This window comes from Phyllostomus hastatus, unplaced genomic scaffold (genome assembly GCF_019186645.2).
Source record: "Phyllostomus hastatus isolate PE091 unplaced genomic scaffold, TTU_PhHast_1.1 phas_contig_98, whole genome shotgun sequence".
NCBI lineage: Eukaryota > Metazoa > Chordata > Mammalia > Chiroptera > Phyllostomidae > Phyllostomus > Phyllostomus hastatus.
The window spans coordinates 5,179,989-5,204,670 of NW_025333999.1; the positions used below are offsets into that span (position 1 = coordinate 5,179,989).

Sequence of the window (24,682 nt, forward strand, 5' to 3'; positions counted from 1 at the left end):
TGTTCACTTCAAAACTGTTAATTTTGTGGTATGTGAATTTTACCTCAGTAAAAAAATAAAGAAAAAAATAGGCAGCATGATCCCAACAGCACAGCCACCATGTGTTCATTCCCCTCAAATGTGGGAAGTGGGCACAGTGACTGGAGGAGGAGGAAAGCCACCAGCACCAGGAGGGAACCGGACACGAGGCTTCCCAACACATGTTGCGGCCACTCCTGGGGTGTGTGGACAGAAGTCCCACCGTGTGCGGGTACTACACAGGACCCCTTGAAGCGGCCACAGGTGACACAAGCAGCAACAAGTGACCAAGTTGCTGTGTGTGTCACCTGGCTAGTGGGAGCTCCTTTCCTATTTCTGTTGGGAGACTGGCAACAGGGGCACCCAACTGCGAAAGAGAGGGACACAGTCACTGACAGTTTCCTTCAGAAAGGAAGCTCCCTGCTGTCATGTGGCGGGGGTCCTGGTGGAGGAGACTGGAAGGGGTCTTCTATTGCCCTCAACTTACACTAGGAACAGGACTATTCTGAGGACGGGTCCACGAAACATGTCCTTTGACGAAGGGCTTTTACCTGTGGAAGCTGTCTGCTGCTCTGCAAAAGGGTCGCTCTGGAAAGGGTCACCTATATTAGAGGAGAAAGGAACACTTAGCTCTATGGTAAAAATGACCCTGGGGTATCAAATTGGGAGAGCAGGGAAGGCCACTGGCTGAGGCAGTCTTCCGTAGCAAGGGTGTTTAGCATGGAAAGAAACGTATTGTTGGCTGCTCAAAATGGGCCCAAGTCAGAGAAAACGTACAAGGCAGGGTTCACTCTTCTCCTTCCATGCCTCATGTCACTCCTGTATCTCACGCCCCCTCCCCAAATCTTCCTGGCTACAGGAACAGGGGGCTGGGCTGCCCCAGCCCTCAACTAAGTGGTCTGCCCCGCAGCTGTGGTGAACTTGGTGCAGCTAAGCCTGAGGAGCTGCCTGGTTCACCCTGGGACCTAAGGTGCTCCCCTCCAAATCTGCAACTGGAAAGGCTCCTGTTGCCACTCCCTGCCTCGGCATTTTTCTCAGAAATGTACAGATAGCCTTCCTGGAAATACTGTTTTGCTCTAAGAAAAAAAAATAAAGGAAGAAACTCAGAAAATCTTGTTTCTAGAAATTCTTTGTTATTTTTTGACTCATATGTGGCCCTGGGTAAAGCCGCCAGTCAAGACTGTAGGTTCTGTGGCGATCTTTGTCATTCAGTAGGTCACCTCATAACCATTACTGCATCTGATGATCTCACCGGCCCTTCCTTCCAGCAGGCGAGGAAGAGTATGCCACCCACTGTTGGAGGGGCCTGAAGTGCAGAGGGAGGCCCTAGGGGCTGAGCAGGCAGAGCTCCTCTGGCCACACCCCAGTGCCTCAGCTCTTTGGTCAGCTGGGGGAGGGGCAAACTCAAAAGGCCCATGAGGCTCAGAAAATTCCTTTCCTCCTCCATTTCAGAGGGTGATACCTCCCAATTATTCTAGCCCCTGAACAACCCTAAATGGCACAAACTCAACAGCCTACCAGTGAGAGTGGGAGCCAAGTGAGATACCTTTGAAGGGATCAGCTCCTTTAAATGGGTCGGATTTGAAGGGGTCTTCTGCCTGGAAAGGATCCGGATGCAATTCTTGGGTGTTGTTGCTAAATAACAAGGCTTTATTTTTGAAAGGATCATCCTAAAATTTTGTGAAGAGATAGGACAGGGATTTTATTATTTCAGATTTAAAGTGAAGTACAGAACTCCATACTTAACTCATAATTTTTCTCTAAGTGCTATGACCCCAAAGAGAATTCCTTAAAAAATCATTGAAGAAGGACTTTAGTTAATAATATTGTGTTGACAGTGATTTATTCATTGTGACGGAGGTACCACGTAAGATGTTAACAGGGAAAGCTGAGGGTGGGGTATATGGGAACTCTCTGTATCACCTTGGCAATTATTCTGTAAGTCTAACACTCTTCTAAAATAAGTTTATTTAAAAATCATTGAGTGGAAGCAACCCAAGCATCCACGGATGGATGGATGAATGAATAAACAAAATGTGGTATATGCATGCAATGGAATATTATTCAACCATAAAAAGGAAAAAAATTCTGACACCTGCTACAACATGGATGAACCTTGAGTTTATTATGCTGAGTGAAATAAACCAGTCACAAAAGGACATACATTGTGTGATTCCACTTACATGAGGTCCCTACATTAGCCAGATACAGCGACAGAAAGGAGATGATGGGTGCCAGGGGCTGGGGAGGGGAGAATGGAGAGTGAGTGAGTGATGGGGACAGAGTTTCAGTGTGGGAAGATGAGGAAGCTCTGGAGACAGATGGTGGCGATGGCTGTGCAACACTGTGAATGTGCTGAATGCCCTGAACTGTGCGCTTAAAAATGGTTAAATGGTAAATTTTGTTATGTGAATTTTACCACAATTAGAATTTTTAAAAAAAACCACTGAGACATAAAAAAATCATATTTTTTGAAATCTCAAAAAGAAAATACAGTAGGCCACCCAACTGCAGCATGGGACTCTTCAAAGGTGTGACCTCCCTCAGTCATCTTGACCTCAGAAAGTGTGCGGGCATTTTAAAACATGCTATTTCCACACCAAGAAACATGCTGGCTATTTGCATGCTGGGAGGAAGTGAGTGCTTATGCAGTTAGAACTACTAGAGCATATACACCACTTTGCATTTTTTTTAAAGTGCTTATTTCTAGAAACAACAAGCATATTTAAATCAGAAGAAAAAATTTGCTTTTGAAGAGTACATGTTTATAGTGGAAATGGCCTGAAAGGGGGGGGGGGGTGTTTGCAATGTACATGGGAACAATGCACTTGGTTTAGAAACGCTGAGTGTATTTTGGCTAATAAAGCCACATTCGTGGTGAAAACACGAAGGTTTCATTGTGACATTAAAAAGTACATCCTCCTTGACTCCGGTGAATGTGTGGGCATCCATGGAGCTGGCACATGAATCCACTATTCCAACCAACCAAAACCAAATAAAGGAGCTGGAGCTTGGGTCAAAATACACACAGCAGTTACAGGGAAATGACATCAAAGCTACCAAAGAAAGATTCCTAACAAGGCTTCCCACCACGTGGGACAGTCCACCTGTGGCCAGAGGGCAGAGGGTGGGGTGTGTGATGCGTGGCCTCAGTGGGCGATGGGTCTCAGAGGCAGCGGGCTAACAGGAGAGGAAGTCATGGGCTTTGGAAAAACAAACCAACACCCCTGGCCTCTGAAGAATATGAAGCAATTTTTCTTACCTGGGAAAGATTATCTGGAGCATCCTGCCAGAAGTGGGGAAACCTTCCCAAGGTGGGGAAGCCACGCCAGATTCTTAGATAAATACAGAGGTCTGCAAGCACCGCGTCTGGTGGCAGAGCGCGATTCTGTGAGGCCATTGTGATGCCAATGACCACAAGGTGGGTGCCCAATGAGCACCCAGTGGAGCTCTCAGACACAGAAAACATGATGGAATCTCAATCTAAGGAAGCCAGGCACCCAGGAACAAAATAAGCCTCTTGAACTGCACTGTGGGGCAAAGTACCTGCTCCAGAAGGATCAAGAAGGACAACAACATGGAGGAAGTAGGGTGTTAAGAGTGACAGCTTAGCCTCAGAACAGAAGCATCTGTTTTTAATTGGCACTGGTTTACAAGTTGGTTGGATTTCTTTGTTTTGGTTTGGTTTTTTTAAATGTTCCCCCTCATCACTTAGAAGACTGCCAAATAGCAGTGGACAATAGCAGAGAAAAAACTGATTATAGGGGCGTGGGCCGTGAGCACCCTGAACTGAAAGTCCAGTCTGCACTCTCTGTCTTGGGAGCGATGATTTCCCTGAGGCAGCCACTGCTCTCTCCCCTTCAAAGGAGAAGCCTCAGAAGACACCAGCAGGATTTATGCGCTTAGGGTAACCACAGGGGTTTGGAGTCCATTTCACAGATTCACAGCAAAAAACTAGACTAGAAAACTAGACTGCTACAGAGATGCTATAACCTCCCCCATCCACAAGAACTGAGCCATCTGCCACCTCGCGAGATGTGAGTGCAGCAGAACAGCACAGGGTGAGTAACAGATCCCTTGGCGGAAGTAAAACACCTTCAGTCATAAGTTCAGTGACCAGTCTCAAGTTTTGTACTTTGTAGGAAACAGACATGACAACTGTGAACAGGCATAGAAGGGCTTTCTGTGACAGTACTTCCCTTTACAAGGGGCTGGGCAGCAGGGTGCTGTAGCGAATGAGCTCTCTGAAAAAAGTCCTTATGGGCAGCACCTGCCAAATTCCCATGGTGTAAATACTCACACTGTGGCCACTCACACAATTTCAAGTTACCAAAAGCTGAACAACTAGCTTACAAAGTTCCTACCTATAATCAGTTCTGGAATGTCAGTAACACTGGCTCCTGTGTGCTGCTGGGGCTAGATGTGACAGACAAACCAGTCTTTTGGGATTAATTCTCATCGGCAAGGCTGAAATCTAGGATGACATATAACCTACTCCCTACTTGATGGGTTAGTTGGGTATTGGCATCAAGGGCAAGAGACCAGTATACTCATCATCTGATGAGAGAAAAGACATAATTATGGCTTTAAGAATCCTGTGTCTCTTGGACAACGTAACATGGTGTGAACTTAACACTAAATTTAGTAATTTCAGTATAAGTGCCCAGGCTCAGAAAGTCATCGATGCAGCCCTGTGGTCACACTCATCCCAGGACTCAGCCCTCCCCTGCACCCTCCTGAAAGAGAATGAAGAGCCCTGTCTCCTCTGGAGCAGTCTTGAAATGTTCAGGAGTAAATAAAAAGCCTTCTTCAAAGTGTTTATTAAGAAATGGAAACAAACAAAAAAAATGCTTTAAAATCTGTATTTGTACAAGATAAATACAGTTTTTCTTTCAGACACCAGTTGCAAGTTTCTACGTAACATATCTGACCTCCACATGCCCAGATGAATTGACTACCACATAAACACTGCTCCGCTTAGTAGGACACCAATAAAGGAAAACAAAAAAACCTTGGGGAGGGGGGAGAAATCACTGGCCACTTGCAAAAACTGCCACTTCACTGCCAACTTTTATCCAAGGAAACCGATTTTATCAAAACCTGCCAGAGGGTTTAAGGGCAAGGTGTCCCCTGAACTAGGACAGACCAGACAAGCTGAAAGCCTTGAGGGGACCAGTGACAAGGGGGTAAGTTGGAGCAGGGCCTTGAAAGAGGGAGCCAGACACCACCCAGACAGCACCGGGAAATTCTGCCTCAGGCAGTTCATGAAGAAGGATGTTCGGAGTCCACGGAAAAGCTGACGTGGGCCCAAGAGCGAACAGGGAAGTGTCACCCATTTACAATTCCACAAGAATGAGGAATCTGAATGGCTGAGGGAGGAGTGATGGCAGGAGACAGATGAGAACACCACCAGCACATTCTAAGCAATGTGGGGAAGGAGGCTAAGCTTCCCCCAAAATTCTTGGGAATGAGTACTTAGCTACTGAGAAAAGAAACATGTCAAGGAATGAACATAAAAAGCGAGCCCTGAGAGAGAGAAAGGCTGTATTATTACAAGGAGGAAAGGAATCCAGGAAGCAAACAGGGCCGGAAGCAGAAGGAGGGCTCGGAGGGGGAACCCAGGAAGAGAGAGGTGCAGGGTGTAGGGCGAGCTGCTAAAGGCTTTGGGAGCAAAGCACACCAAATCCATCAAGACCAACCACATCCCACCGGCGCCCTCAAGAGCACAGAGACGCTTTCCTCAGCCAGACTACGTTGGAAACAACACACACCAGGGCTCAGGGCTACAAAGACAGATTCTGGGAACAGGGAGATGTGACAATCTGAAGAAAAAGTAACACCTGCTGGATGCCAGCAGCCTGAGAGCCCACAGCAACCTAAGAGGTCAACAGCCCCTCAGGCCTTGATCAGGGCCCCCAGGGTCATGAGGTTTGGACTCAAGTGCCAAGGTTTCAAACGTAACTAAAATTTCCAGACAAAGGCCAATTCCTAGGTGAGACGGTCATGTCCCAGGAGGGCTGTCATTTTCTTGATCTTTATCAATACACTTGATTTTCAAGGTGCTCCTTGGGGAAACACGCACACACAGATTCCCTCGGCCCCTCCATCAGTAGGATGTGGGTTTCACAATTGGGAGACTAGTCCAAGTTTGGTTAGGTTTGGGAAGCCTTCCACACTTGGGTGGTTGGCCCATGGAGATGGAAGTCTTTAAAAAGTGGTTTTACAAAGGATTCGGACCTATCCCAGGCTTTGTCCTGGATGGAGTAGGGCCACGAATGTTGGGCTCCAGGGCTGGTGGGGACTCTCAAAGCAGCAGTGAAAATGAGAAACACCCTGCACTTGGATAGAACGAGGCTGGCAAGTGCAGGACCGAGTGGGAGGGGCATTCTCAGAGCCCAGGATGGGACCTAATCCCAGGACTAGAATACATTTATTCAACCTTTACCATGGTTCCAAAACCGCCCCTCTCTGTCAAGGAGATGCCCTCACTCAGGTCAGCTAAGTTGGTCAGGCTGGCGCCGTGGGCCCCATCGAGTGCCTCTTCGTACTGCTCCAGGCTCCTGTGGGCTTCCTGCTGGCTCTCGTGCAGCTGGGCAAGCTTGCTTCTTGCCTGCACAACACACACATCACTCACATCAAACGGGGGTTAAGAAAAAGTCCCAAGCAAGACATTTTTTTCTCCCACCACCCAACCCTGGGCACTTGGGTAACCCACCTAAGTTACCCATCTAAGGAGCAGATGACCCATGTCATCATGTTGATGATACAAGTCCCTTCTCAGGACCCCAGGAGACCTCTCTGTGTCCCACAGCCCGAGAGAGGCATGAGTTCAAACAAACATTTGTTGACTCTGAACAAAATAAAACTGGACAAAACCCAGACTCACATATGTTCAGAGTAATATCTGACAGTCATTCTCTTTCACGGGGTTTTAATTACCCCGTTTGCTTTTCCTCGTCCTGGAGAAAGCATGTGAGGCCCAAGAAAGGAAGACAATCTATGAGGGCAGACAGACCCAGGCATGTACTTTAAATGTCTCATACACACGGAGTGACCTCAGGGTGGTGACCTAACCTCTCTGTTCCCTCTTCTCCAAAGTGGACAATTGGAAATGATGGGTAAGACAGAGTCCGATAGGGTGGGCATTACTGTTATCATCATCACCACCATCATTACTATTAACGACACACACTTAAGTCTTAGTTCCTACCTGGATTTACAAATTCTAAAAAGATTTAAGAAATCCTATAGATGTTAACAACAAAGCACAATTTGGATATTAAATCCCCCCAGTACCTGTTTATGATCAACTTTTGTCTGTAAACTAGCAAAGAGAACAAAGAGCTCTATTTAATCAAGAAAAAAAGCACTAATAGCTGTTTGGATATTGCCAAGGGCACGAGTTACCCCCACTCTGCAGGTGGGGCACCCAAGGACTAGCAGGGAGTCCTAAGGCTGTCACAAATAGGGGAGTAGGAAAAGAGTTCTCCTGCTGGTATGCTGTACGGCAGGTCAATGACCTTCGCACCAGTGCAGGATGGGGAGGGGCCGCCCAGGCAGCTTGAAGAACTGGACGAGGGCCCTGCATTTGGCAATGCTTATTACCAGGTGGGGCCTCCTTGATCAAACAGTCTTCCAATTGCATGGGGACAGAAAGGCTCTGGCCCTCACCCTTGCTTGTGTGAGGACCAGGTTGGCGAGATCATTTCCTGAACCCAAGGCTTTCTCCTGGTGAGACACTCATTTAACTTAATGCCCTGCACCCTGGCCCTGCCCACTCCCTGAAAATGAGGTACGCTCAGGCAGGGAAAAGAAAAAACAGTGAGGCCAAAAATCAGCATGACGCAGGAACACGTACTGGGGGGCCTCGGAGCTTAACTTCCAGGTCAGCAGGACAGTGTCCAAGAATACCTCGCTCAAGTGAGAAGAGTAAGAGCAAAGGGAACAAGAGGCCTCAGGACAGCTCCTTCACTCCGTCTGTCCCACATCAACAGGAGAGCTCGCAGCAGCTGCTCCCCTTGGCAGGAGACCCCAGGCCAGCCGGCAGTGGCTGGGCCCACTCCCGGGGAGATACCTGGTTAATTTCGTCTTGTGTGGCCTTCAGAGACTTGATAATGGTTTCCAGTTGAACCTTCCCAGCCTGTATGCTCTGCTCCAGCTGGGTCTCTTCCTGCTGCAGCCGGTTCAGCTCTGATTTGGCCCGGTTCAGGTCATCCTCCTGGGACTTCAGGTCCGATTCCTGCGACTGGATCTGGGTCTTCAAGGAGGAAATCTGAAACATGATGAACCATGGCTCCAAGGGAGAATTCTTAGTTCCTGGAATGCGCTAACCCAGGGAGGCCAGATGCCTGACTTTCTGATGGGCCCTCTTTCCACACCCAAAACAAAGGCAGAAACAACAAGGCAGACACACTCACCCCATGTGACAGAAAGTCACTGTGGGATCAAGACAAGCTCAAGGTCAAGCTGGAACACGCAAGGCAACCTGTCCATCCCTATGGGCTGAACTTCCCCACACAAGGCCTCAGAGGGTTTTACAATCTACTGAGGCAACAGCCTCCCTGGTTTGTAACAGGTAGTGAGGACAACAGAGGAGGGAGAGAGGCATGCTGGCCCCCCGTGCTGTCAGGTACAATTTGGCAGGTGAGACTGAGGTCAGGCCCCAAATGCATGACACTTTCCCAAATGACAGGTCCAACTACTCTATTAAACCAGCAAGATTCTCCATGTCGTGTTTCAAGGTCACCATGAGCTCTGTGAGGTCCTCAGGAAGCTCCCACCCAGTGCTGGGCACAGACATGACTCACCATCTGAGTCTCGTCCTGGCATTTCTGCCTGACGTCACTCAGCATGTCTCGAAGCTTGGCCTTCTGCTGGTCCATTTCGTCCAGGCGGTCCTGGGCATCTTGTTTCTGAGCTTCCAACTCTTGTAAACTGCTTGTTTCCCGGTCTAAGTCATTTTGTAACTCCTAGGGAAGGGTTGTGTGAATGTAGTTGAGACTGGGGAAAGTGGGCCGTGCTGATACAACAGGTCACAGCCTGAGCTGCAGCCCCTGCGCATCTGCATTTGAGGCAGCACCCTGCACACACCCTCTGCTAACATGTGCATCTCAGCTGGCGACCTGGCTCAATCTTTCATTAAGTCCCTCTGCAAATATTTACCAATGGCCTAAGAGAAGCCAGGTGCCAGGAGAGGGGCTGGGTCCCTGGACAGAAGAGCTCTCCAGTGACCTGTGGCTGGTGGTGGTCAGGGGGGGACGCATCACATGAGCATAGATGAACTGAGACGAATAAAAGGCACAAGAGACAGTGTGGGTACCATCAGAGTCATGGGGGGCATGGGGAGACCAGACTGATGCTACATGGGTGGAGAAGACCCCAGTGGAAGCACCACTTAGAATGGACCCAAAGAACAAGCAGGTGACAGCCAGAAAAAGCGGCAGGAATGTGACAGTGTTATCTCAGATGTGCCCCATGTTCACCAGTCTCAAGTAAATTCAAAGATCCACTAGAAAGACCTGGTGGAAGGGGCTCTGAGTGGGGCGGGGGTGCCCACTCCAGCTAGAGAAAAGGGAAACAGGTTAAGGGCAGCAGAGGCCACACTCGCTTCTGCAATGGGAAGTCCCTGCAGGTCGTTCGGCGTGGGAGGGGACCTGCTGATTCTCCATCGCTCAAGACCTTCCAAGTCAGTCGTATCTACACAGATGGTCAGTGCAGGGAGCCTTGGCCCCAACAACTATGCTCTTAGGAAAAAAATCCTAGAGGTATATGGGGCATGTGAAAACATCAACATCTGAAACAGCAAAATCACCAACAGTGCAAATTCAGCCAGGCAGGGCTAGTGATGACTCACGGGACCAGGGTATGGCCCACTCAAGGGACCAGGGACAGTGCACCTCAAGCTCCAAGTTACAGTAAGAAATGAACAAGAGTGCAACAAAGCACATGTGTGCTGCACGCTGGCATTCGTGCAAACAGGAAGGGGAGAATATGCATAGACGTCTCTTCTTAAACATGAACAAGGAAAGCCTCCTGGCAGCGAATCAACTGTATCTCTGGGGGCCAAGGGCAGGATGGGAGGCTCCTCATCTCTGGTTTTCAACCAGACAAATATAACACGGACTGTCTTCTTTATCTGAAATAGGATGACAAAAGAGAATGTAGCCTGAGGGGCAGACACAGGGAGCCAGGATGGTAGGGAGGGGATTCAGGCTGGGCCCAGGGAGAGGTGATGGTGGCCTGGGCAAGGTGGTAGCTGTGGAATCAAAGGCAAGTGTGAATTTGAGGAACCCTAGGAAGATGAGGGAGTACAGGTAGTAAGGCCAATCCCCAGGGCTGGCCTGAGCTGTGAGTGCTGGTGCCTTTCCAGGACAAAACCCTCAGAAGGCGCAGGGTTTCCCTCCCCCTGCTTTGGAGACAGGAACGTCATGGCTCTCTCTTCTCTCAATAGGCAAGCTGCATCTCTGAGTTATTTTGGGGAGCTGGGTTCTCTGCTCCCCAGTCTCCCTGCCCCTGACTTTCAAATCACAGAGTACATCTGCAGTCTGCCAAGTTTAGGAGATGACACAGAATGTCTGAAAGAGGGTGCGGGGTGGAGAGTAGGAGGCGTGGGTTTACCGCATCTGAGAAGAGGACAGGTGATGAGGGAGCAGTCGACGAAGTTGGGAAGAGGGTCTGGCCCAGTGTGGCAGCTTGGGACAGCAGGTGGCCAACCGCCTGGGCCTGTCAGGGAGTCTGGGACTTGTTCTGTAGTGGATAAGGAGCCACTGAAACGCACCGGGGACAAAGGCCCCCCAGCTCATGTTTAAGAAGGGCTCCGGGGTCAGAGCTGGAAAGGTGTCTGAGCGAAGGGAGGGCCGGAATGACCTACACAGCCACAGACTCAATGCAATACCCACCAGGACCCCAGGCAACTTCTGTGTACAGACTGACAAGCAGATTCCAAAATTCATAAGGAATTTCAAGGAATCCAGACTAACTAACACAATCTTCAAAAATAACAAAGTTGAGAGATTCATACTTTTTGATTTCAAAACTTGCCACAAAGCTACAGCCATCAGGACAGTGTGGCACTGGCACAGGACAGACATACAGATCAACGCAACTGACGCAGAGAGTGCAGAACCCGCAAAGAAGGGTCTGGGCCGCATGGCTTGAGCCGACCAGAGTCCCAACCACCTGTTCTGCAGACTGCAGCCATGACAGAGGACACTTCCCACAGGGCTGGCGGGCATGCACCAAGTGCCATTGACCCCATGTCCCATAAAGTCCTCCAGCCCCTTGTGGGTAAATGCAGGGAACAAGTACGAGGGTTTCCCAGCAACCCATGAGCCTAAATTGGCTTTCCCTAGCCCAGCTCAAACCAGCCACTCATGTGGCACACACTGTGATCAGACACTGCTCTTGGCTCTGTGCAGAGCAGCCCGCACTCGGATTCTCACTGCCACCCCAGAGAGAGATGAAGGCTGAGAAGCCACGCCACCCACCCCCAGTCACCCAGGCGAGGTGTGGTGGGCTGGCGTCCTAACCTCTCAGTTGTGCTCCTCTTCCCCCAGCTCCAAGTTCAGAGCACTCAGGGCCCCAAGCAGAGCCAGCCCCAGCTCAGTCTCACTCTCAGGGCCCCACAGCCGACCCCAGTCCTCTCCCAATCACAGCACCTTCTCTATCCACTCACACCTGAGACATTGCAGGATATTCTGTCTCTTCAAGAGTGTAGCTCCCAGGTGCTGACCATTTTGCTCCTGGTAGAGCCTTCCCTCTGCTCACTAACTAGCTGGTCTGACTCCAAGTGAGTGCTAAGCATGTGCCAGGCCACATGCTCCAGCCCCACAACGAAAAACTAGAACATTCATTACCAATGTCACATGAGGCTGGGGGCAGTTAAGTAATTTTCCCGAACTCACACAGCTACTCAGGAGAGTTTGAATCTCTGCCATCACCACCACCCACCAGGAAACACTCTGAGCAGGAATGTCCTGAAGACAGGTAAGAGGCCACTGTCTGAACCTCACAAACTCAGGCTGTGTGAGAGAAGCTAGACACATCAAACCACATGTTGTATGATCCAATTTATATAAAATGTCCAGAACAGACAAATCCAGAGAGACAGGAAGATCAGTGCCTCCTGCAGGAGGGGAATGGGGATGACTGCTAATGGTCATGATGTGTCTTTCTGGTGTGACAACCATGTCCTGGGATTAGAGACAATGGTTAGGCAACTTAACATGCTGAAAACCACTGATTATTGTATATTCCAACACAGTGAATTTTACACTATGTGAATTATATATCTCAAGAAAGAAAAAAAGCCCATGCTGATGATTATAGGGACTTAAGAGAATTCACTTGGAAGCCTCCACAGAGCTCCCGTTTCCAGTGAGGGCAAGAGCCACTCGCCCCTTGCCCCGTCCCGCCACCACTGAGGGGAGCTCCCTGCGCTGAGGGTGACACAGGTCACCCTGACCAGAAGGAGCACCGTGCTTACCTGCACCTCATTCGTTTTCTGTCTGATGGCCTCTTCTTTTTCCCTAATGTCTTGCTCCAGCGAGTATTTCTCCCTGCGTGTTTAAAGATAGTTCATGAAAGCACAGCGTCGACAGGGCAACCGTCACCACAGTGCAGACCTTCTGCCCGACTTCTTAAGACCCAGCTCTCTCCGTCCGATGGAAATGTGCCCTGACTGACCCTCTTAGTGGGAGCGGATGTCTAGAATGACCCCAGGGGCCATTTGCCCTATGCAATCCCCTTCCCTGAAAGCACACGTGACACTTGTGGGTGCAATGAGACATTACTCCTGCTGTGACCCCAAGAGCCTTTTAAAGCAAAGGATTTTCAAAGAAGGCATCATAGTAGTGCACATGGTGAGAAGGGCCTTAAATACTGAGGTTTCACGGGGGAAGAAGCAGAACAAGTGAGCCCCTTGCCATACCCGGTGGGAAAGGAAACTTCATGAACTGCATTCGGCTTTCTCCCACCCTCCTCCCATCCCTCTCGCTCCCCTCCCGTCTGTCTCCACCTCGTCCCCCGTACTCTTCTCTCCCTCTCTCTCTCCCTCAGATGACACCCTGACCTTGGCTCTACAAAACCCTGACTAGGGAGCCCTGTCAAGCCTGCTGGGACTTCTGGTCCACAGAGCTGTGCACTAATAAATGTATGATATTTCAAACTGTTACAGTTGTGGCAATTTGTTATATAACAAAAGAAAAGTAACACTCTCCAAATCTTACATTCGCTTGCCCACTCAGTAGTGAGCACCTACTGCTCAGACACACCAAGTGCTGAGGTCACAGGGACACACCACGAGTGGCCCCTACCCTCATGGAGCTCGCAGTCCAGTGAGACAGACAGGTGACAAGTCAGTGCACAAATGAATACAACCTAAGGACCACGAAGGGAAATCTAACAGGATAAGAAAAGGGGAGGATTCTCAGGAGGTGGCCTATGAATGGGAGACATAGTGGAAAAACATTCTAGAAAACAGGATAGGAAGGCAAAGCTTGGCTGGGAAAGCCACGATGAGAAGCTTGGAGATGCAAGTGGCGACGCAGGGGCAGTGTCCAGAGGGCTGGCAGCAAAGAGTAACAGTGAGGCTCTCTGGTCCCCCGGACTGCCCCCAACTAACCCCTCGCAGGAAGCTGAGGTTGGCCACTGTGCACACACCAGGTGCTCAGTGGGGCTGTGCCTGTCTCCTCAACTCCACACAGCTCCCCTGAGCCCTGGTGGCAGAAACCAGCTTTGCTCTCCTCCTTATGGATGAATGTGCCCCTCCCCCAAATTCAGATGCTGAAACCCTAAGTGATGGTATTAGGGGGTGGGGCCTTTGTGAGGCATCCTCGTCCATGAGGATGGACGAGCCGTCATAAATAGGGTTAGTGCCTCGTGAAAAAGACCCCAGAGAACTCCCTCACCTCATTGTCATGTGAGGGCACAGCACGAAGACAGCCATCTACGAACCAGGAGGTGGCCTCACCAGACAGACACTAGATCTGCTGCAACCTTGGACTGCCAGTCTCCAGAACCTCAAGAAGTAAATGCCTGTTGTTTAAGCCACCACCCTCTTGCCCGTCTAGGGCAGTATGCAAACCCAAACACTCTGAGACACTCCCTTGTGTCCAAAGAGGCTGCCTCAGTGGCAGGAACATCACTGGCCAATACACCCTGCCACCTCCACCAGAACCCAACACTTGCACAAGAAGACTTTCTTTAGGACATTTTGCCAGAGGTGAAACAACTGTGACCACCTAAATATTCATTTCCACAAGCCTGAGAACTACCTAACAATGTAGTTCTCTTTGTAGACCCAAGCCATTATGATTAGACCACACTGCGAAAGGAGACGCATGTGTTGCCACACCCCCACCAGCAACAGCTTGCTGAGTCCCTCTCAAAGCCGCCAGCTAGGGGGCTGCTCCAGGCCCAGCCTCCTGTAGATAGATGCTCTGTACGCACCGACCTCTCACCTTCACAGAGGAAACAACCCCAGCTCTTGGAGGCTGCACAGCTGTAGATGCTCCCCTGGCCAGATTCAGACATTGGTGCCCCTCTCAAGACCCCAACCCTTATATTATAGAGCCCCTACCCTCCTCTGCCTGCAGTCCTGATTAAGAGCCCACTGGGGCTCTAGGACACTGGCCTCTGTCTCCACAGACTCTCTTAGCCTTGCCAGGCTGCCCATGTTGATTTCTGGTTTGGAAGACACAGCCCTTGGAGATGGCAAAAGAACAGGAGCAGTCCTCTGGACTGAGCACGCAGGGGGCAGTCTGGCTTCTGCAGGCAGCCCAGGTTGAGGCTTTTAACTCACATAGCTGGTCCTACCTGATACCTGACCTGCCTTTGCTTCTCATGGCTCTGCTACACTGAGGGCCCCCAGCTGTGAGTGGGATCCAGCTCACTCTGGCAAAGTACTACCATTTTCATTTTGGGGCAAAGTGCTCTTTCCCATGGAGAGTGAAGTGCCCTTTCACAGAATTAACTAAAAAGAGGATGCAGTTCTGAAGAAGATCACAGGGGCATACAAGAAGTGGGCATATTTCTTTATGCCACATTCGGAGAGTACAAACATGCTGTCCAAAGCCCTTATTCACATGTGGGGAAACCAAGGCAGTGAGCACAGAGAAGGGAGCTGGAGACCTGGATGTGAGGCCCCTTTAACAGTTTAGCTGTTGATCCTAAGCCATGAATTTGCCACCTGAGACTCAGATGCTTTATGTGTCAGAGATAACAAGGCCTTTGGCGAAGGCGGAGGGAGGTGCTGGTACTGCCTGGTGACCACCTGCTTGAGACCCCAGAGCCCACACTGGCTCCAACTGAACACTTATCAATTCGAGCTTGTTCAGCCACTGCCAAAACTCAGGAAAATTTGTGTCCCTTTGCATTTGGTAAACAAACTAGTGATGGTCAACTTTCTAGGAGTCTCTGAAGCCTCTCTCTAATACTCCTGATAGCAATCGGGGTGGGGTGTGTGTGAGAATAGGATCTGAGAGGAAGGAGCCACAGTCACATACCTTTGTAGCTGGGCAATCTCTTGGCTGATATCATCGAGTTCCTTAACACCAGTGAACTCCCCCGATGCGAGAGAACTTGAGCTATCCTGGAACCAAATTCAGCGATGGGATTATGTATTACCACACTGACCTCACCACACAGCACGGACTAATAGGTCTTAGAACGAGGGATAAAATCATCACCCCCCCACCCACAGCCACCCCCACATGCGCCCCCACCCCCAGCCGCCTGGGAGCTATCTGGACATCTAGACACACCAGAGGACCCTGGGGAAGGCTCACACAGGCCGCCAGCGCCACCTGGTGGCAGGCTGTGGAAGAGATTCAAACAAGACAAGAGTGGGCTACTCACCGGGATAGGGGTGCCTCTCTCCGAAGGTGGAATCATGTCTGGTGAGAGGACCTGAGGGGGGTCGATGCCTTTACTGACCTTCTGCTGAATGAAATACATAGCTAATGCGAACTGGTCTTTGCTTAACTTCCCCGTTTGCCTCGTATCGGCCAGGGCCCTGGGAGAAATGTGGGGACGGCTAATTACACATCACAGACTTCAGATTGAGGATTCACCCAGAGCAATCAGTACGTCATGGAACCCATGCTTCTAAAAAGTGGGTAACAACGATAAAAACAGACCATAGAGCAACACCTTTTATACTAAACATCCCACTCTGGGGACTAGTCCTGGCATCCCACGCAAGGCAACACACAAGCTCTATGCCACGCTCAGGAACCATAGCGGGCTGCTATGGGAAGGGAGGCCTCACATGGTAAGGATACAGGTTCCACATCTTCCAGAAATGTCTTCCCTTCGCCTAGTCACTACTCACTCAACACACAGCCTCTTTCCTACCTCAGCCACTGCAGAAAGGAGACCATTTTCTAACACACAGCAAGGAGAGCTAGAAATGCTGAATGTAGTCAGGCCCAAACACTGTCAGTGAACAAGGCCACAGGGAGCAGGGAGACCTGCTGAAAGTCGCTAATCAGGGCTGGTTTTAAAGTCTTCATTCTTGTCACAGTCCAAGGGCACCACTTCACAATGCAATTACTTTTCAGTCTACCTGAGAGGGCCAGTCCTGCTGCACGCCCAGCCTACAGTGCAAGCGCTGGCTCAGCTTCTTCTCTCCAGCACCTCCCCTGCCTGCCATCCCTCCAGGATCATGCTCCAAGGACATGTGTGGGTGATCGGTCAGGGTCCATGCTGGTCCTGACAGGTGCTGCTGGGCGTTGTTTGGGGAAAGGCCTATTCCGTTTCCCCCCACAATTCGTCTTGTCCCGCTCTGTCCTTTTTAGTTGTGTCCCCTTCCCTGGGCCACCTTCAGGCTAGACTATCCTTTCTTTCACTTTCCTAGCAGTAACTAGAGCTCACACATTGTCTTTTCCCTCCATTCATTGTATGCAATCCTCTGCATTCCTTCTTTAATACAAGAGGATTTATGACTTCACTGCGTCATTTACATGTTGTTACACCACTTCCAGGTTGGGGGATAAATTTATTCTCTTGCACTGTCCCTTTTAGTAATGGTCAGGGCATGCTACCTCTGAATTCTGTGTACATCCTTTCCAAGTGATAAAGGGGACAATGGATCTGAAGGAGCTACAGCTGGCCCTCCCCAGATGTTTTGTGACTGACTTGAGACGGCATGTGTTCCTTAGGATGACAAGGCCCACTTCCTGGGGCAGGGCCCTCACTTTACAACATGGAATCATTGCTCCACTTAGTGGGCTCACCTCTCCTTGTCACTCCCAAGTGAAGCTGCCTGAGGCCCTGGGCTCTGAAGACAAAGCCAGAAGTGACTCACCACTGGCCAGTTACAAAAGGAGCTTCCCTCCCACCCCCAGTGGTATGAATATCACTCTGCCTGGCCCCAGAGGAAAGCTGGAGTGAGGAGTGCTCCTCAGCCCAGCCCTGAGGTGCAGAATGACAGCCTGCACCGGTCACTGACCTGCATAGGGCACAGCCGTGCTGGCACCTTCGAGGTCCTTAATGCACACTCCCCCAGAGGTGGCAGGGCCAAGCACCTCCACCCCAACTGGCTGTGACAAAGGCTGGACCTCCTGCTAAAACCAGCATAAAGACCACCAAGAACTGGTCGCAGCTGTTCAAGCAGATCATCCCAGAGCTCTCTAGGGGGATGAGAGGAGACTCTCCTGCTAGAGGAAAGTAAAATAGAGGGTATAGGCCTTTACAACTGAATCTCACTCAGCCCCCATCGGACCAGCGAGAATAAAGGGACAGACACAGAGGCCTGTGCAGGGCTGAGGAGGCACCCTGACCACCCAGGCCCCTGACTGCCACACCCTCCTGTCCCGCTCAGCCCTCTGGTCCTTCACACAGCATTAGTCTCATTCCCATGGGGCCCCTTTGAGCCACTCACAACCATTGCCCCCTCACAGAGAGGCTCAAATAGTGAAGAGCAGATGTTCATCTACCTGTCCTTACCATATGTGTGCTAGAAGGTTCTGGTTGAGGCCAGAATGCATGAAGATCTCCTTCACCTCCTGACCACTCACATAGCCATCCAGGTCCAGGTCGGTCTTCAGGAATATCTCATCAAAGCGCATCTTGTCTGCCACTGGCACCACCCAGTTCACTGCTGGCTGAAATGGTTTTTTAAAAATGGTTAATCCTCAAGCTTTTCATCACCTACAAATATACACTAGTAAAGTGCTTCCACAGCCCTAGCCAGGTAGCTCAGTTGGTTAGAGCACTGTCCCAATATGCCAAGGTTGCAGGTTCGATCCCCAGTCAGGGCACATACAAGCAGCAAGTAATGAATGCATAAACAAGTAGAACAACGAATTGATGTTTCCCTTTCTCTTGCTCTACTTTCCCTTCTTTCTCAAAAATAAATAAATAAATAAATAAATAAATAAATAAATAAAGTGCTTTCACATGCATTTTAGCAGAAAAACCTCCTGAGGACTCCATGAGCCTAGTGGGAAGACAGGATCTCTGTTCAATAAGAAGGGAAACTGAGGCTGAGAGAGGTTAATGTCAACTCAGTCAATCCCGCCCAGGGACCAGCCTGTACCTCTTTGCACTCCATCAGAGCACCCCACTCTCCTTGTGCTGAGTGGGAGGTAAAGACCCATCAGGTCTGTCCACCAGCAGCCCTTCCATCCTTACTGCCAGGGATATGCTGGGGATCTTCCAGGAGGGGCTTCAAGTGTGTCGGACAAGACCCTGCTGACTACCCATTTGGGGAGGCCTATCTCCTGAGAACCAGCCCAGCTCTCACATCAGCCTTCCTGCTCTGCAATATTCTGTCTGCAAACATTATCTGCAGCCAACAGTGGTGTCTGGATGCCCAAGGTGCCAGGATTCTGTACTCCATCCTTTGCCCCTGCCCTGACTGTGTGATGCAGTAGTCCCCTGGTGAGGCGTCAGCGCGTGCTTGGCACTGACGGGGACCTCTGATGAGCATGCCCAGCACTCTTGAAGAGGGATGCTGTTCTGGCAGACGGACGTAAGGCAACTTTGGTGTATGTGGAGCGTGGCCTCTCATACCACCTCTTGAAGTTTACTTAAGAAGGGCAAGTGCTACCAAGAGTCCACTGGGGCCTGTGACCTCCTGAGTCTGGGGCTTCAGGGCCCTTTGGACACTTGGAGATAGGCCCCTAGGACTGCTAATTCTGGATGTGTCACCTCTGAACTGGGGCACTCCCATGGCACCAAGTTCCACAGCACCTCTGCCCCTTTTTCTAGAGAAGTTTCTCCTTTATCTGTTTTCATAAACAAGTCTCCCTTGTTGTCCAAATCTAGCAGGATCCTGATGTGAGCACCAGGAATCCTGAAAGTGAGGCTGGGAAGCCAGGGCACTATATATGTCACCCAGATTTTTTCAGTTCGGGTTTTCGGATACGGAGCAGAGTAACTCAGTACACAAGGGAAGCATCAGAAAACTTATCAGAATATATGGACCAAAGGCAAAAAAGCAAGACTCCAGGCAGTGAGACAGACCTGCATTTTATTTGTCACATTATGTGACCTTTGCAAGCTGCTTCCCATCTGCTATGGAACAGGGTCAGATGAGATGCACATATAGGAGCTCTGACAAAAAAAAGACACTTGCTGTTTTAAGTCAAGTGGCTTGAGCTGGCTAAACCTCAGATACTGCAAAACCCAAGAAAGAAGGAAGAGCAGGTCAGACAGGCAGAGCTGAAGGGGAGAGTGGTCTCTGCCTGGGACAAGAGTCCTGATGTTTGCTGTACACACAGAATGACCTTGCTGCTTGATTACTGGGGTATCCAGGTTTGTCAACAGCAAAATCCCGATGCCTACAAACCCACACAGGACAGTCTTCCCCTAGTGCTGGGTTTAAGGTCAGCTCAGTAGCCACAGGCCCCCAGTGAATGGTAACAGACCCTGGTGGCTGGAAGAGGCTCCCCCCAACACCTGGCCATGAAGGCAGGATCAGCTGGCCCTTGGCGGAGCCACAGACAGGGCATCACTAACTTGGAGACGAGCGAAGTAAGGGAGAAAGAGTATGGTGACCGTGGGTCCCCAGAAATGCCCATTCTCATATCTGTAATTCTGCCAGTTGCCCCTATTCCTGAAAGGGACACACCCTGCCACACCCGCCCCTGACCCTAACAGCAGCCACTGGTAAAATCGGTCTAGTTGGTATGGGGTGGGGGTGGGGTTGGGAGCTCACAGGGTGGTGGTGGTACGTTGGCTGCATATTCCTGGGATCTAGGGAGAGCAACCAGATCCCCAAGGAGGGAGTTATGAGGTTGGCTGACCTTATGTCCGACAGCAAATTCAGTCCCACTTGTTTCCTTATCACGATAATACATAATCCACTAACCTGGCCTATAGCACTTAATAAGAACTCTCAGCAAGAACCCCGCAGACTCAAGGAGGTGCTGGGTTATCTTGGAAAATAATAGCCTGTACAGGCTTAAGTGACCAGCCTCACCCGCTCTGTTCCCAAGCTACTGTCCCCTTGCTCACCCTGCCCTGGCCTTCTTCCTGTTTCTAGAACACACCAAGTGCTCCCACTTCAGAGCCTTGGCACAGACCAGTCCTCTGACGGCTTCTTGTCGTGCAGATGTTAACCCAGACATCACTCCATCAGCAGCCGTCCAGCTGGCCCCATCTGCAGGAGCATGCCCCACTACTCGCCCAGAGACTTCGAGGCCAGGCCCTGTTCTGATTTATCATGGCCGCCAGACCTTCCTTAGTTTACTGATTTACTTGTCATCTGCCTGCCTTCCCATAAGGGCAGGGGCCTATCTCACAGTCACTGTGGCACCCCCCCACCCCCAGGACCTCCGAAACATGCTGGGCATAGGTGGAGAGCTGCTAAAGACACCTGGCTGGGCCGTGTAGACACTGGGCTTCTTAGAAGACAGTCATGTAAAGCTCACCAACCAGAGGTTAACAGCTGTGAGCCACAACCTCCGCCTGGCCAGGGCCCTTCCGGGAGCTGTGCCGGGAGCTGTGTTAGCCTTGTGTCCAAGCTGCCTGACCACCTCTGATCTCCTTTTTTTACTCTACGGTGTAATAGTGTGTTCTATCAGCTCATTGAAAATGAGCCTCCTGAGTCAGAGGTTTAACTTTACAAATATGTCATAAGCAAGAGAAATCACTGTCTAATTATGCACTTCTCATTTTCATCATATTCTGAAGTTGCATGGTGGTGTTGGCTGGCCTTCTTGTCACATTCATTGCTTTGCCTTTGAAGCCACAAATAAGGCAGAAAGCAAAACCTGATTACAGATGTAACTTGTTCATGTTCTTGTGTGTCTTAGACAACCTCAAAGGTATGCTTTTATAAAGATGCTGCACTGGCCAGAACAAAAAAGTCTTTTTTATATGAGATGTTACCATGTGTGTGGAGAGTCTGAACCCCATGTCCTCCCATGAAACCTCTCACTCACCCAACCATTCAACATACATTCACTGAGCATCAAAATACCGGAGACTGTTCTTGATAGTGAGGTTATAACAAAGATCTAACACTGCTCTCATAAATCTACAAGGTGTGTGTGTAAACAAACCACACATAATTCACTACAGAATATGCCAGGTGTGGGAATCTAGAAGAATGTGGGGAAGAGGGAGGCAAAGGACAGAGTGGTCAGGACCTGGGGATTGCTGGGTAACAGTGTGGTCACACCAGGTGCCTTGATGAGGGGCCCCCATGAGTGGAGGGCTCACTAAGCAAGGTGCCACAGTGCAGTCTGGGGACACCCCTCCCAGCAGAGGGACTGCCTGAAGCAGGAAGGGCAGAGACCTGAAGAGAGAGCCTGCCCCTAGGTGGGAACTTGCTGAGTGTGTGCGAGGAAGGGTGGTATTCATATGCAAGTGAGACAGTTAATTCTAAGCCCCTGCTGCTATGGTCTGAATGTTTGTGTCCCCTTAGATTCCTATGTTGAAATTCTAACCATCAATGTGATGGTGTTAGAAGGTGGGGACCTCGTGAATGTAATTAGTGCCCTTATAAAGTGCCCTTATAAAGGGACCTCACCCCTTCCACCATGTGAGGACACAGCAAGGAGATGGCTGCCTATGAACTGGCCCTCACTGGTTGCCCAAGTTGCCCATGTCTTGATCTAGAACTTCCATCCTCCAAAACGATGAGATGTAAATGTCTGTTGTTTACAAACCACCTAGTCTATAGTATTCTATTACAGCAGCCCAAATGGACTGAAATAGCTGCCACAAATATTTTTTAATTTAATCATAAGTATTGCCTTTTGGGGGTCACAGAGTACTTGCTCCTAAGAAACATCTTGCTGGAGCTCTGCACATGCAAGCAGCTGTGCTGAGGAAGTGGACACATACCAGAGGGCACCATACCTGTGTCTGCTTGATACTGTGCTTGGGAGACAAGCTTCCCGTGCTGTTCAGGCTGCTGACGCTGCCGTGGGAAGGTGTGGATCGGAGGCTGTCTTTGGGTGGGGGGCTGGCAGGCAGGACAGCCACAGCACCCGGGAACACTGTCTTCTTTCTCTTGGAGGGTGGGATGAGGGACGGGGGTAAAACAGAGGGTACAGGTTCCTTCTCAAGGGCTCGGTACACCAAGTGCATTGCCTGTAAGTGCAGAAGAAAATCACACTCAGGTGGCTAGGCCAAGGGTGGAGAGAGGACAGCTCTGTTAGGGCTGCAGTGACAAGAAAAGATGGTTGTTTTAGAAGTTGCTTCTAAGATAAACATAGTAAAAATTACCCTCTTCTAGTAAGCTGTACTTCCAAGGCAAATTTTTCCAAGACATTTGTTTAATCATGTGAGACTGAGTACAAAAGGAAGTCGATCGATATGCCAGACTCCACACTTGTCCCTTCACTACACAGCAGGGCCACCAGCTCCATAGCTAATGACTTCCCAAGTACTGGAATTTGGAAGTCTAAAGACACACCATGAGAGCTGTGTGTTCTTCAAGATATTCTGAAGACACGGAGAACTACAGGAAAAGACAGGTGGCTCTTCTGTTTGAGACAAGTAGTGAAAGGAAACTTTTGTCTAAAACAAGGATTAAAAGTTTAGTTTAACATGTAACAAAATCAAACCACAATTATAACACTCCTCACTTCAAAATACTCTTTAAGTTGCTATTTGGATAGAGAACAGATCCTCTACAAAATGGTACACCCAGCCAGTGAAGAAAAGAAACAAAATGACACAATTCTAAGACCCATTTGTAAAAGAACATAAATCTTGGCTGACTGATGAGAGATGACAGAAACGAAACAAAAAGTGGTTCACGGATGTGAGAGGAGAGAGGCACACCCCAGGTTCGCTCTGGCCGATCACCCCACCCCTAGAGCCCCACCAAGGGCATGTGAATGATATAAACTCTTTAAGTCAAGCACCGTTAGAAGAAATATTTAAAAAAAATAAATAACGAGGGGGCTAGGAGAGGAGGTTGGGGAGTTCACGTTTAACAGGGACAAGGTTTCAGTTTTTGCAAGAGGTGGAGAGTCCTGGAGACAGACGGTGGTGGAGGTGGCAGCACAACAGTGTGAGTGTGCTCAGTGCCCCTGACTGGATGGACACCTAGCAATGGTCAAGATGGTAAATGTTATGTTGTGTGTACTTCCTACACACACACACAAATAACAAAGGATAAGCAGTGAAAATAACAGGATGATGGAGAAACACCGAACATGCTCAAACTGAAAAGGCTGAACAGAGTTGACATGTGTGAGGAAAGCACAACTGAGTACTGGCCAGGTGTCAGGGACTATGCGGGGATGGAAGGGAAATCTGTAACTCCCTTGTGAAATGGTTTAGAGTTCATCTAGAAGTTTAAAATCTCAAAGGCTTAACATACATAGTAAAGATAATAAGAAGCTTCACTTCATGTGTATATTGTAAAAAAAAAATCACATTTTAAAGATGTTTACAATTCCTCAAACAGAAGATGTATCTTAAGGACATGGTTGGGTATTCCCAGATAATTCACAATTAAAAAAAAAAAAAACTTTGTTCTTGCCCTGGCTGGTGTGGCTCAGTGGATTGAGTGCCAGGCTGAGAACCAAATGGTCCTGGTTCAATTCCCAGTCGGGGCACATGCATGGGTTGCAGGCCAGGTCCCAGGTAGGGGGCATGTGAGAGGCAAACAAACGTTGATGTTTCTCTCCCTCTCTTTCTTCCTCCCTTCCCCCCTGTCTAAAAATACATAAATAAAAAATACTTTTAAAAATTGTTCTTTTCTTTGGTGGGGGTGATTGAACTTAATTACTGTTTATTGAAGCCTTGCCCTTAACTACAAGGGGCAATAACTACTTTATTCTTTGTTTAAGATATAATGGAAGGAGGTGAGTGAATAAATCCTGTGAATGGGAGAGAAAGGTCCAACATGGGAGTGAGGTGGAAGGAAGAGAGGAAGAAGAGGAGGGACAGAATGCCAGATGCACGGGATGAGGAGGTGAGCCCAGCCCACTGGGTAGATGAAGAGGCTGGGGGCTGCTGTAGGGGTGTGGAAGGCGGCCCACAGGACAAGGGAGACCTATGTACACACAGCTTTCCTGCTGTTACTAAAAAGGAGAAGAGGGTGGGAGTGCCTGGGCTTAGGCATGGGCAGAAGCTGGCATGGCGCAGGGTGGAATGCTGGAGCACCTGGTGGGCATGTCTATACGCATACCTACTTCCCAGCTATCTGCTGGGAGGACTAGGGAGCAGGGACACCCCAGGGGCACTGAGTATCCCA

General features: G+C 49.7%; 1 protein-coding gene across 10 annotated transcripts in view; it reads right to left on the reverse strand.

Moving 5' to 3' along the window:
• EPS15L1 (epidermal growth factor receptor pathway substrate 15 like 1) overlaps positions 1-24,682 on the reverse strand; it is a 93,315-nt gene that overhangs the window by 30,333 nt on the left and 38,300 nt on the right. For all 10 annotated transcript variants that reach the window (XM_045853005.1, XM_045853013.1, XM_045853007.1 and 7 more), the window contains 10 exons: positions 22,330-22,563; positions 17,965-18,122; positions 15,874-16,030; positions 15,522-15,607; positions 12,503-12,575; positions 8,826-8,987; positions 8,093-8,290; positions 6,464-6,628; positions 1,565-1,688; positions 570-620 (listed from right to left, as the gene is read on the reverse strand). In XM_045853005.1, coding sequence (XP_045708961.1) covers positions 570-620; positions 1,565-1,688; positions 6,464-6,628; positions 8,093-8,290; positions 8,826-8,987; positions 12,503-12,575; positions 15,522-15,607; positions 15,874-16,030; positions 17,965-18,122; positions 22,330-22,563 — 1,408 coding nt within the window. The remainder of the gene's footprint in view (positions 1-569; positions 621-1,564; positions 1,689-6,463; positions 6,629-8,092; positions 8,291-8,825; positions 8,988-12,502; positions 12,576-15,521; positions 15,608-15,873; positions 16,031-17,964; positions 18,123-22,329; positions 22,564-24,682) is intronic.